Source organism: Drosophila mauritiana, chromosome 3L, assembly GCF_004382145.1.
Source record: "Drosophila mauritiana strain mau12 chromosome 3L, ASM438214v1, whole genome shotgun sequence".
NCBI lineage: Eukaryota > Metazoa > Arthropoda > Insecta > Diptera > Drosophilidae > Drosophila > Drosophila mauritiana.
This window is the reverse complement of record NC_046669.1, coordinates 15,103,206-15,115,444: the sequence shown is the minus strand read 5'-3', so window position 1 is coordinate 15,115,444 and position 12,239 is coordinate 15,103,206. Positions and strand designations below refer to the sequence as shown.

General features: G+C 39.5%; 6 protein-coding genes across 10 annotated transcripts; 2 read left to right on the top strand and 4 right to left on the bottom strand.

The window, feature by feature from the left end:
* The first annotated feature begins 149 nt into the window (after positions 1 to 149).
* Positions 150 to 686, top strand: LOC117140627. Its single transcript, XM_033303647.1, has one exon. The coding sequence runs from the start codon at positions 223 to 225 to the stop codon at positions 559 to 561; it is 339 nt and encodes a 112-aa protein (XP_033159538.1). The 5' UTR covers positions 150 to 222; the 3' UTR covers positions 562 to 686.
* Positions 687 to 4,069: 3,383 nt separating this feature from the next.
* Positions 4,070 to 6,136, bottom strand: LOC117139954 (peptide methionine sulfoxide reductase). Of its 5 annotated transcripts, none has more exons than XM_033302642.1 (4): positions 6,047 to 6,136; positions 4,868 to 5,061; positions 4,497 to 4,757; positions 4,070 to 4,437 (listed from the first exon to the last, which is right to left on the bottom strand). In XM_033302642.1, exons 1-4 carry the CDS (start codon positions 6,095 to 6,097, stop codon positions 4,203 to 4,205), a joined length of 741 nt encoding a protein of 246 aa, XP_033158533.1. In that variant the 5' UTR covers positions 6,098 to 6,136; the 3' UTR covers positions 4,070 to 4,202. The 5 variants fall into 5 exon arrangements, with proteins under 5 accessions (XP_033158533.1, XP_033158535.1, XP_033158536.1 ...); XM_033302644.1 differs by having other exon boundaries at positions 4,880 to 5,061; XM_033302645.1 differs by lacking the exon at positions 6,047 to 6,136 and adding an exon at positions 5,579 to 5,623.
* Positions 6,137 to 6,371: 235 nt separating this feature from the next.
* Positions 6,372 to 7,504, bottom strand: LOC117139955 (gonadal protein gdl). The gene is made up of 3 exons (XM_033302647.1): positions 7,273 to 7,504; positions 6,923 to 7,217; positions 6,372 to 6,611 (listed from the first exon to the last, which is right to left on the bottom strand). Exons 1-3 carry the CDS (start codon positions 7,416 to 7,418, stop codon positions 6,468 to 6,470), a joined length of 585 nt encoding a protein of 194 aa, XP_033158538.1. The 5' UTR covers positions 7,419 to 7,504; the 3' UTR covers positions 6,372 to 6,467.
* LOC117139958 (gonadal protein gdl-ORF39) lies at positions 7,459 to 7,623 on the bottom strand. Its single transcript, XM_033302651.1, has one exon. The coding sequence runs from the start codon at positions 7,599 to 7,601 to the stop codon at positions 7,482 to 7,484; it is 120 nt and encodes a 39-aa protein (XP_033158542.1). The 5' UTR covers positions 7,602 to 7,623; the 3' UTR covers positions 7,459 to 7,481.
* A 29-nt stretch (positions 7,624 to 7,652) lies between these two features.
* On the bottom strand, positions 7,653 to 8,124 carry LOC117139957 (protein Z600). Its single transcript, XM_033302650.1, has one exon. The coding sequence runs from the start codon at positions 8,024 to 8,026 to the stop codon at positions 7,754 to 7,756; it is 273 nt and encodes a 90-aa protein (XP_033158541.1). The 5' UTR covers positions 8,027 to 8,124; the 3' UTR covers positions 7,653 to 7,753.
* An 806-nt stretch (positions 8,125 to 8,930) lies between these two features.
* Positions 8,931 to 11,773, top strand: LOC117139956. The gene is made up of 4 exons (XM_033302649.1): positions 8,931 to 9,392; positions 9,615 to 9,708; positions 10,910 to 11,028; positions 11,094 to 11,773. Exons 1-4 carry the CDS (start codon positions 9,341 to 9,343, stop codon positions 11,351 to 11,353), a joined length of 525 nt encoding a protein of 174 aa, XP_033158540.1. The 5' UTR covers positions 8,931 to 9,340; the 3' UTR covers positions 11,354 to 11,773.
* The last annotated feature ends 466 nt before the right edge of the window (positions 11,774 to 12,239 follow it).

Here is a 12,239-nt window from a genome sequence, read left to right as displayed (position 1 = left end):
CAGCAGGGAAACCCCTCATTAGCTCAGTCTAATATTGGTCCTCCCTTCCAGCTGTTTTCCTAGTTTTATGTACACCATTGTTAGGGATCAGGTAGCCTAGAACACAGTCGAGGGTTGAAAAGTGTCTGGTGGTCGGTGGTCCGTTCAAATGCATTTCAAACTCGTCCCCTGACTGGCTTCAATCAACTTTGGGCTCAGTTGCTCGCCAGCATCAGGTTCAGAATGTCCTCCGATTCCACGCTGTACTTCAGTGCCGTCGAGGATATGTTCAAGGAAGTGTTAACCATGGGGGACGAGGAAAGGGATCCTGGGAACGAGGAGTTCTCCGAAACACCTAAACGCTGTGTACAATTGCGCCAGCAAAAGTTGTTTGCGAACGACTCCGCGAGTTTTGTGATAGGTCGCCGTTCGCCGAGGATTGAATACAAAATCGATCTCAAGAGAGATGTATCTCCTGGAAGGCGAAGGGAGCTGCGCGGCGAGGAAATCCTTCGGATGCGCAAGGATCGGGCGGAAAAGGAGCGAATGAGGCCCCAAAGGCGACTTACCATGCGGATTTAGTGCCACACCTGTCCACCGCCGAGTTGTGTTCCCCAATCGAAGTGCTTCCCTGTTGTATGCTTTACTTTAGGATTTAGTTTTAAGCTCACCTAAGTATGCTATGTTTTGAGTGCCAATAAATTCACTTAATTCGCTTTATAAATATTAAATAAAAATAATAAATACAATTGGTCTGCTTGAGTCTTTACGTTGTTGTTATATATCATATATAGATCAGGATTGTTAATTGACTAAATATTTGTTTCTTAAAAGTTTGTCTTTACATACTTTTGCTGACTTCGCTGCTATACAATTAAGACACATATTTAAATATAAAAGTTTATGTAGGCAGGCTTTTCTGACAGTGGGCTATTTATTATTACCCACATTATTTTATAAAATAGGTGAAAATGTTTTCTGTTTTCTCATATTTAACGATAACTCTTTAAATCTATCACTACCAGTGTGCTCCAACACAAATTAAGTTATACTGGATAAAGACTTAAAAGGAAAATTGGTTGATAATCTAACAAAAATACAAAATTTCAGTTTAATAAATATTTTATAGCAATTTAGCTAGTACACAAACCTTTATACAGTCGACGTAGACATTGTGTAGAATATACTTTTTATAAACTTTAAAAGGATACCATTTTCTAATCCTGTTTTTGTAAAACATATCTAAACGTATACACTTTAAATTTTTGACTAAAAGCACAATTTAAAGATTTACTTTAATAGTTTCATGTTTGTATTATCCGTTAATATATCAAATGGCCAATAATCATCTTTCTTACTTTTGAAAAACACTAACAGGTGAAACTGATTTTCTTTTACCAAACAGGTTAATGATCTGTGACAATGTTTGGGTTTTCTTTGCCATTTAAGTGCCAAAGACTTCTTTCAACTTGAAGATTAGGGTAATTTTACCCCTATCTTTATAGTTTTACCCTTGGCAGGTTTAACTCAGCTTAGCAACGATTAAAACTAATTACGAAGCGCAGGCCACTTGAAATCGGTGTTTAATCCCAAAAGGGATTAGCCGCTAATCGCCCATAGAAGGAGTAATCACTTTTCGCTTAGGAAAAATTAGGTGCAGTTGGTAAAGTATCTGATTAATACTTTTGTACTTACTGGAATTTAGAAAGTAGTCATTGGGGTCAAGATACTTTAATTATAAAAAGGAAGTCTGCAGCAGTGATAATGTCGTAATATATCTGTTTTATTCTACGTTGTGTGAATCTTGTATTAATTAAATTGCAATTGTAATCGCTGGTCCTTTTTACGAGCTTTTCTTTAAATGCAGAATAATCAAGAGCAGACCTAATCTAATGCCATGACTTGAATTTCTGCTTAATTAGTTAGAACGAACTAAAATTCCAAACAAAATGATTTGCAAATATACCGTCTTCCTTTCATACGCATTAATTATTGCAAATCACCGAGATTACATTTAGTTAAACCGCCAATGACCTTTCCATTTCCCCGTGGGTTCAGAAAATCTTGTGCAACTATATTTTTTTCAACCCATTGATTGATTAGTGGAGCCTGCCGTTCTCCGTTTCCCTTTGCCAATTAATAAAATAAACTATTATCAGCCCGTGCGACCGATTCAAGAAAGCTATGTACATACAAGCGTACATCCATATGTACATACGTACACATTCATAGTTCGCCGCCGTCAACAACTTTGGATGAATTGTAGTAGTGGGCTTGTTTTTGTTGCTGTTATGTTGTAGCGCGTCTAGTGAAGGCGGCTCTTCTTCTTCGCGATGCGAGCTATAACGGAAAATCTTGTAAAATTCGGCACAGTCAAAGTTTTTTATATTTTTAAATCAAATTTGGACAATTGATAGGTATGCGGGTAATCTATACACATGCCAAAAATGATTTGAATAACTCCATTGGAACTCCCTCAAATCGACCGAGTTTGTCACTCCTCGAGAATTTCTCCGATTTTTATGATTTTTGAAAAATCAGATACTTTTGTGCAATATCTACCGATTGACCCGGTTTGAGCCGATTCCATGCACTCTTTCATATAGAAATCATTTAACGAAGAACAATTTAAATCGTCCACCTGCGGTAAACAAAAAATGATTCGCTACATATGCTCGATCTATTTCACTTATCGCCAAACACGCGGCTAACCGGCTAGCGTTGGAGCGAAAGAGAGGGCCGCGTGGGACGAAATGGGGGGACAATGCCAGCAAGAGAGAGAGGAAGAGCGCGAGAGAGAGAGCTCCATTTGTGCGCTACTTGCTTTTGCTTTGGGAAAGAAGAGACAACAAAGAGCGGTCAAGTCTGTCGAAATTCGGGTTGAAGGCCTGGTTATATGTATCTATGTATCTTATAGTTTACGTATCCGGAATATTCCCAGCATAGATAATATCAATTAGATATTCCATACTTAAACTATACAGAGCTATTTACCTACAGGTTACTTTCTATTGTTTATTAATTATACAACGAATGTTTAAGGAGAATATGCCCAGCACGTGCGTTTCTTAAATGGATAATCAGCTACAAAGCATACATAAGTATCTTTGTATCTTGTGCTGCACTTTTAAATGCTATATATAGAGGATAAACTTTAATGTACATGCTTATAATGTAATGTAAATGTCTTAATATTAAATCGCAAAAATATATAATTATCAATGCACATTTTGGTGATCTAATGAAATAAACTAAATATATAATCCACTTGATTTTCGCTAATCAGATCTTCACCTATGACTAAGTGCATTTTTCTACTTTCGATCGATTAGTGCCAGTCACTACCGCCACCAATTTATAGACCCTCAAATTAAGTGTAAACTACCCAACCGTTTATGATTAGACAAAGCTACTGATAGTTTTGCAATTTATGGACAAGAGCGATTCATTCAAATACTTATAAATTTTCGAAATATGTGTACCTTAACTATATGAACATACTATTTTTAAGAATGGCGAACGTCTTGAGGTCAGTCACTTTACTGTCCTTGGTTAGAGAAATTTATTGGTATGTCATTTTGGCAATGTATAACTTACGTAAGGTACGCTTTCAAATATATTTTATAAAAAATGAACTCTTCAAAATAAATGAATTATATAAAATATAATACTGTATAGTAATAACCGAATTTCAGCAGAATTTCGTTCAGATCTTGACAGCAATGCAAACTCATTAAAGTTGAATAAACAGATGAGCCAGCGAATTTGTTATCGGGTGTTTATGGCTGATAAGGCAGGATCCTGGACAGGAACTTAATATGACTTGCAAGCTGTTTATCACGCCAGATTGTTCAGTTGGTTATCATGTTGTTTTCGCGCATGAGGAGGATCAAGTCGAATATTACTGCTAGGTATTAGCACGTATCTGCAGATATTTTATCGGTCAGATGCATGGCAAAATTAAGTTCGTTGCCTTTGTGGCGAAATAATACTACAAATGAGCAATCTGCAAAGGCAGAAGATTCTGCATCGAAAACCAAAAACATCAACTTTAGTTTGAGATATTTTTTTATTATAATAATAAAATATATGTGTTTCATATATATTTCATGCGTTTCTAAGTCTATGTAATACACAATTTGTTTTTGAACAAGCAAACTATCCATAAAATTACCCCCCTAGGTGTACGATCTACGCTTAACGTCTATGCAGATTCGGCCATGTCAGCAGTAGAGACCCTGGCCCTCGTTCTGCTCCACGTGGTAGTAGCAGTACTGCCGCTGGGTGGGCGTCAGACCCATGGTCTCCGCCTCCGACTTGAATTGCTCGATGCCGCCGACTCCGGCCAGGTAGCCATTCAGTTTGGTGGCCACATAGCTGGTCTGCAGCAGTTTGGGGCTGAGATTCAGCGAGGAGGCGAGATCCTTGTGGCCCTGCAACCTATACTTCTGGTGGTACCTATGGGCAAACGTGGAAATTCATATCAAGGCAACCAGATATTCTTAGTTAAAACTTACGCCTCGGCTGGGTAAAAGTTCTCCTTGGATGCAATCTCAGTGGTTATGACCTCCGGGGCACGGCGCTCTTGCTCCTCCAATTTGGAGGCGTGAGCCACCTGCTTCTGCTCCTCATCATGGTACAGAATCAAGGAGGCGTACTGTCTCTTGATGGGCGTGGTCAGGCCATACTCATGGTTGTTCCAGAACAGATCCAGCAGCTCCTTGAAGCTAATGACCGTGGGATCATAGTCGATTTCCAGCACCTCCGTATGATCGCCCCTGTTGAGATTGGTGGTTAGTACCGGATCCGTAAGGATTATGGGATGGAACATGTAGGGACGTGAAAGGAAGACACATGGATGATTAATGCTCTCTACTCGCTCCCTTACATTTTACGGTACGTTGGCAAATCCGAGCTGCCGCCGGCGTAGCCCACGGTGGTTCTCAAAACTCCACGTGTGGCTCCATACAGGGATTCTGCGCCCCAGAAGCAACCCATGCCGAAAGTGGCCGTGGCTTTGGTGACATTCACATCGTGAACCGGCGAAATGTTCAGCTCCTTTTGTTCATTGCGAACGGTGCTCTGGAAGAAGAAGAAGAAAGGGGAGTATGAGCAACAGATTTCTAAAACTTTAAATATTAGATTTATACGTATTTAGCGCATACCAAAAACAGAAACGTGAGGCCGTAACCGTAGCCCGGCAAACAGCGCATTTTAAGCACAAAATTATGTATATAATAAATGCAATATTCGGCAGATTTTAGGTATTATTTTTGGGGGCTTTGTTCGCGTCTGATGTCGTCAGCAAAATAATAATGCACTCTGTGCGCTCATTTTAACTTCTCTCTCGCGCTCTTTCCGCTTTTCGCTCTCTTCGCCTTGCACTTGCAGCTGTCGAACAGCTGATTGAAAATACTCTCGCACACACTATTGCAAAATCAATTTCAAAATCAAGGTCAATGGAAAAACTGATTTAAAGAAAGTAAAAGTCGTTGGCTAACAGCGCTTCACTTCGCACAGCTAACAAATAAATTAATCCCAGCTTAAATCACTTTTAAAACCATTTAAATATAGTGTTTTTTAGGTGTGTAAAACTCGCCTTGAAATTACGAAACAGTCGCGAAAACATTATTATGTGTAAACTGCTCAACTGTTGGGAAGCAACTGAAGCTGGCCACAACAAATCGAATTCCTCTCCAACAAAAAGGTGCTCGCATGAGCTTTAATTATTCTGAACACTAGATGTCGGAAACTGGCTTTTATGACTAAGCACATGAAAATTTTGGCCACCCGGCCTTGGGGGTTCAAGAAACTTTAAGACTATTAAATTACTTAAGTGCTTTGCATCAAATAATTTAACTTCATGTTGGTTCACATAAAAATATTAGAAGCACTGCTGTTTAAAGGTGTATTAAAGTCACGATTCGCAAAAAAAAAAAAAATTTTAAATACATTTCATTAGCTATCATAGCATGTTGTAATTTACATTTAAGCTCGAACTAAACCGCAGGACATTAAAAATCACTAGTCACAGGATTAGCCACCAATCACTAGACCAATTACTCACCAGATCCTTGAGCTCAGGATGAGTGACACTGGAAGTAATAGTCAGAGACATGATTTCACTAGTTGAAATTGTTGTTTATTTAATGTGTCGCTTTTAACATTTAAAGCTGAACTGATGCATCTGCAGAAAGGTCGGTCCAATTTATACTGCCGCCTCTCCCGCTTTCTACGCGAATGTGGAGAGTGCCGCGCTATCGTTATCAATTCTCCCGCTCTTCAGTCTTCTGGTGGCCGGCCCCGTCTCTTTCTTCCTCTCCCGATTCTACGCTGATTAAAACTGCGCAGCGCTACAGGTTTCTTGGGGCCACAATGGATCGTACAGCTGGGACATTTGATCAGGGTTATAATTTAATTGCCTTTAATATTCTAATTTAAACAAGTCAAGTGCAGTCTTTTGTGTTCTCCGGATTGTGGGCTAACTGTTATTTGCCGGGCTCGTATTTTAGCCGGCTCAAACGCAAAATGAAGTCTAACAGGAACATTTGTATTTTGATCTCCTTGGGATTCTCGGTGACATAGAAGCCGGGAACGCCGGCCTTCTGAAGTGTGGATTGTTGGTCGTTAACCTGCGCAATGACATTAGATATTAGTTCAACATCAAAAAACGAGGAAAGTAAAAATAGTAAAATCTAAATTCGTATTTCCATATAATAATTTGAAGTTATGATTAAGAATACTTTGTATTACAAAATAATATAAAAAAAATATCTTTAGTAATTTAGCCGATCTGGATATAAATATGATTTATCTATAATTTCACTGCAATTATAAGAATCTGGAGTGTAATTATTATGCAGTTAGAAAAATATATCTAATCTATAGATTATGGATTTCACATCCAAATTGGAACGACTCGATAGGATATTGAATCCTTCACCTTTTGATCTAGTATTTCGATAATCTTCGTATCCGACTCGAGTAGTTTCTTAGTGTGCTTAATTTTCATGAGTCCCAATATGTGGCGCAGCTCCTCGGGATCCTTGATCTTGCTCCTCCACTCGGCCACTTCTATTTCATACTCGTTCTCCGCCTGCATCCGTATTTTAATCAAGTGTCTTTCGGTTTCGTGTTGCAGCTCCATTAATGCTTTTACTATTACAAAAATGCCCTCGTTTAGCACACAATTGGCGAGTTCGGTGAGTAGATCGTAGGAAATGCGTGTCTGCAGGTTTCTGTTAATCAAAAATGGCGTTAATTATTTAAATAAATTAAATATCAAGGACTTACTCGGGTAGTTCCGAATGGTAAGTTCGCAATTGGTCCACCAAAAAATAGATTTTGCGCTGTAAAAACTCCGAAGTTGGCTGCTGATGCTCCACTACTGCCTCACTGGTGCTCGAACTACCTTCGCTGGTTGCCGTTATGTCCGCCATCCTAACTAAATTGTGAATTTCTATTTACAAGAATTTGTGTAATATTTCCAAGTATTTCTGTTTTTAGTGATGTTTTGTGCAACCGCACTCCAAATTCGCCTCTTCGCCGCACGAACAGCTGAGCGCCAGGGCTGTCAAATGCAGCAGCAGCAGTGTGACCACAATCAGTTTGGCTGCCCACATATCGATAAGTTAGAGAAACGCGCGGAACGTAAAATGTTTCAAAAGTATTTATATTTATTTGTGTTGTATCAGAGCGTGAAAAGAATTGTGACTGTACGATTTGAAATCAATGATGCTTATGACTAAGGTGATTACATCGGTTCGTATTATGATTAGAAGTTTAAAGACTTGCGCGCCTTGATGAAATTCTTGTCAGCCTCGTAAGTGTAAAGGCGATTCAGTTTGTTCTTGCGGCGTTTTTTGAGCTCGGTTTGGAACTTTCCGTGTCCTGAACTGCTGGGGGTGGCTGGTACCAGGGAATACTTCTTGCTGTCCAGGGAGTAGCACTCGCGTTTTCCAAATTCCTTCTGCTCCTTTGGGGTTTCCACGATTTTCAGGCTGTTCAGGCGCTGCAGCACTTGGTTGGTTTCATTGGTCGACGACATAATAACTGCTGGGTTGGCTGATCAGGAAGTTAATGTGAAGCTTGACGTTGCTGATTTGCTACTGACTTCCTTTTGCCCCCGGCCTTCTTTATATCCACTTGAGTGTGCAATTTCAGGACTGCAATAAATATCTGCGCGAAAAATACAGCTTATCCGTTTTCCACATCTGTCACTTTTATGGCGCTACCTGCTCGTAATTAAAATTTCCGCTGAAAATTCTCGCTAATCCCTTTTTAATGCGTTCAGAATTATGCGAGCAGGTAGTAATGGGTTTTAGTCTACCGCCATAATGTCCGCCTTTTACTAATCGCAATAAATTAGAAAGAAAATCGTAACAATTCCCAAATTTTATGCTTGAAGTGCATAACTTTTATAATACTGTATATTAATTTCTTACTTTATAGATGATACTTTAATACTTTAGAGATATTATTAATAGCTTGAAGATAATTTAAAAAAAGACAATTTATTGGATCTAAAAATGCTTTCAATCAACCAACATGAAACATTAGTAATAAAAATCCAACTTAACGGCATGTCTTTTAAACGTAGCCTCTAATCATTTAATACGCTTTTAAAAAATCGCGCGCAGGTGAAAGAACACACTGCCGTCTTAAAGTGTGCACACACTGGCGGTATCATATGGTGAGCATACACGTGTATCGGTTGTACAGTTTATGCGTTCATCGAGTTCGCGAACTATGAAACCAAAAGCTGTTTGATATTATAAAATAAAGACTTTCTGAAACAATTAATAGTGCCCATTATAGTTGAAAGCCTAACGAAATAAATGCTTGCCAAATATAATCGCTGCCTTGGGTTATTGCCATGAAGAAATTACGATCTGCTGAAAGTCGAGTTGTCTGCCGCACGAACGCCCTAACATACGGCTCTTTGCGAGTGTCTCTCTTAACATTTCGTTATGCGATTTGAATGGGGCACTTGCATTGGAGCCTCGTCCGCCGAACACAGAACATTACAAACGCGTTTCCAGGAGTAATTGTCGGTGATTTTAATCGAAAACAATTGATACGAGCGCGGTGCGGCAGCCAGCAGAATCAAAGAGTGCTAAATCGGGAATCACTGCCCTAAGTAAAGTGTATTGTGTAACCTTTCGAGACGATGACAATAGGCCTAAAGGAGGCGATGTGGGGCAGGCTGGGCTGCCAATGATCATATGATTGCCTAGAGCGGAAAAATACTCAAAATCATAGCAGTCGGCGAGGCATTTCGTTGCCAGAAACGAAAACAGCAATACGTAAATCGAAAGGACAAAGTATATTTTAGCCCGGTACTCCCCATCTCCCCACCACCATGTACACGATCAACAAGGGACCCAGCAAAATTGTTGCTAAAACGCGTCGCGGTGAGTCCGAAATATTGATAGTAATAATGGTTAATAATGCCACAATAGACCCTTTCAAGAGAACAGCTGTTATGTCACAAAAACATACTCTTTTCCTTTCTCTCTCTTTCTCTCTCTATCTGCCGCTCTTGCTCTCTGGCTCTGTTAACTTTTTGTTTTGCCGGCGTTTTCCACTGTAAATACGTATTTTATAGCTTTCCATCGCATGTTTTCCATCCGCAGGCCTGGCACCAAATTTTGAAAAATTCGAAAGCATCAAGGAGAGCGGCCGCAAGAACGCCAGTTTCGATCTGAACAGTCCCGAGGAGCACAAAAAGTAAGAATGCCATGCTCATCATATATACCCATACCCGAATCTTGGGTGCTTATGCAAACGGATGGCACATGGTGAAATGTGGAAAGCGGGAAAAGTGACGGGGGAAAATGCGGGACTGGGGTTCAAGACCCTCGTCTTATCGCGCTGACATTTTATCGCAAGAATCCGTGGCGACCTAGCACAGTAATGCTAATTGCTCCCGAGCAAGTAGTCTTATTCTCGCTAGGAGACCCATGGGAAACACGTGGGTCAGGCGTCGGTTATCGGCTCCATTTTAATTTAAATGCCCCGGAGGCATTGACTTTTCCACGTCCGTTACGTCACGGCTCCAACGTAACTTCTCGGCAATGCTCGGCAAAGGCTGTGCCAAAACAAGCTGATTAGTTTACTTGTTTTACCTGGAAGGGTGTGAATTTATTCCGAAAGTCTAGCTCCAATCGATACTTGCAATTTCAGAGTAGAAATTGAAGAGTGTATCTCATTTCTTGTTTAGCTGTGTGCCTCTTATATCAGCTGTGTTACGCTGGCTGTTGAAAGTATCTTATGGATGCGAGTTTTCTAGAATTTCCCATAGCCAATTCAGCTTAACTGAAAAGATCTCTATCTAAATATTAACTTTATAAACTCCCAATTGTATTTTATTTCATGCGATTGCTTTTATTTTTAGAAATTCAAGATAAAAACTACTTAACCCCTTGCCGAAATACTCTTATCTAAATTAATAAACCACAAATCCTTGTCAGTCAATGGGATGGGCACTGTTTACTATCTGCCACTCTAGATAGCTTATCAGTACTCATTGCTCTTAAAAATAACAGTATTCAATTACTTATAAAAATATATATTGAGTTTGTAATTGTTTTTTAGACACATACTTTTAATATATACACATTAATATTACATATATTGAGCTTGTAATTGATTCTGCGATATATAATTTTAACATTTAAAAGCCAAAATAATGTGAATATTGTAATCGACGAACTGCAGCGCCTTTCTCGAATTAAAATGCATTTAGCGTTCCTCGAACTGAGTAGCAAGCTGTCGAACCCAAGTTACCCCACCTTGTTCTCCAAGTGATTTATTTTCGTAGTCCACATGTTTGGTGGGATCTGTGTGGTTTGCATAAGTGCCTTTACATTGAAATTCAAGCACATTGTTATTACAATTTTATGCATATTTCCTGATTTTTAAAAAACAGCATACCGCGTCCGGTGTTTCAACAGAGCTTCGCCTCCAAGCGGATAACGCCAACCAAACTGATCGAGGATGAGGTGATAACGCCGCAGCATGAGGAAATAATACGTTACATAAACGACTGTAAGTCTAAAATATGATTGTAAAGATTTACATATAAGTTATAAATGTGGTTTATTTTTTGGCAGCCTGGAACATGCTGGTGGCGAAGAACCCCTACGACTCGAGCTCATCCGCCAAGCCTGTTGAGAAACCTGTAGCGGATGCCAACAACAACAGCGCCGCCAGTCCAGTGGAGAGCATAATGGCCAACAGCCCGGTGCCCGCAGCCTCGACAGCCACTGTCTGGGTAGAGCCACCGAGTCCAGTACTGCAGGACTTCAAGCCCTTCGACCTGGAGTCGTGGTGGGGACGTCGCCTCTTCCAGAACATAACCAAAAGCCTGTAGGATGGATCGAATGGGCACAGCCTGATTTTTGGCCATTCCTAGATAGTCAGTGCTTCCTTCCGCGCATGTACATTCGACTGGACATGGGCAAAATCACACTAGATGATAGTCGGCGAAACGAGACGTGACGAGAGACTTGCTTAGTTTTCGGCTAGCGACTAAGTAAATATCACTTTGGATGTTAGTGGTGGGAGGCCACCGCGGTGGCAAATCTTGGCATAGGTTCATCTCGCTTATAAGTGTGTATATGGAGTAAATTGAGAGTCGTCGCCGTTGGCCAATGTAAATAATACGATTTCTGATTTACAATTAAGAATGTGTTATAGATATATAAGAAACTTGTCATCTGGATGGCTTGTCAGTTTTTTAAAGTCAACAACACTCGTGTGAATTGTATAAAGCATAAGGATTAAACTAACAACTTGATTTTGGTTTTACTCAATTCTGTAAATGCCGATTCCAGTTTAAATATTTGCCTGTACATACTAAAATAATTGGATTTTATTACGTCAACTCTAGTTAAGATTTAGAAATATCCAAAGTGGGAATTGGTTGAGCCGATTTCTCACCACTGGCGTTGCCTGTATTTAGTTTCTCACGATAAAACGATTTATGTTTAGCATAAACAAAATAAAAATCAACAAAATCATTTTCGCTTTTAACAAAAATACTTTAAAAGTTTAATTAATGGGGGGAAACGGAATGCGAATATTTACTTTGTGTGGGCGTAAAAATTAATGGATATTCACCTCTTAACGTACTTTACATTTTTGTTTAAATTTGCCGTCCCAAATGATATAACAAGAAATAATTAAGTCTATTTAAAGATTATTCATTACATTTCAGAATTTTTAAATTCAAATTTGGTATATTTCCATGCAGTCAA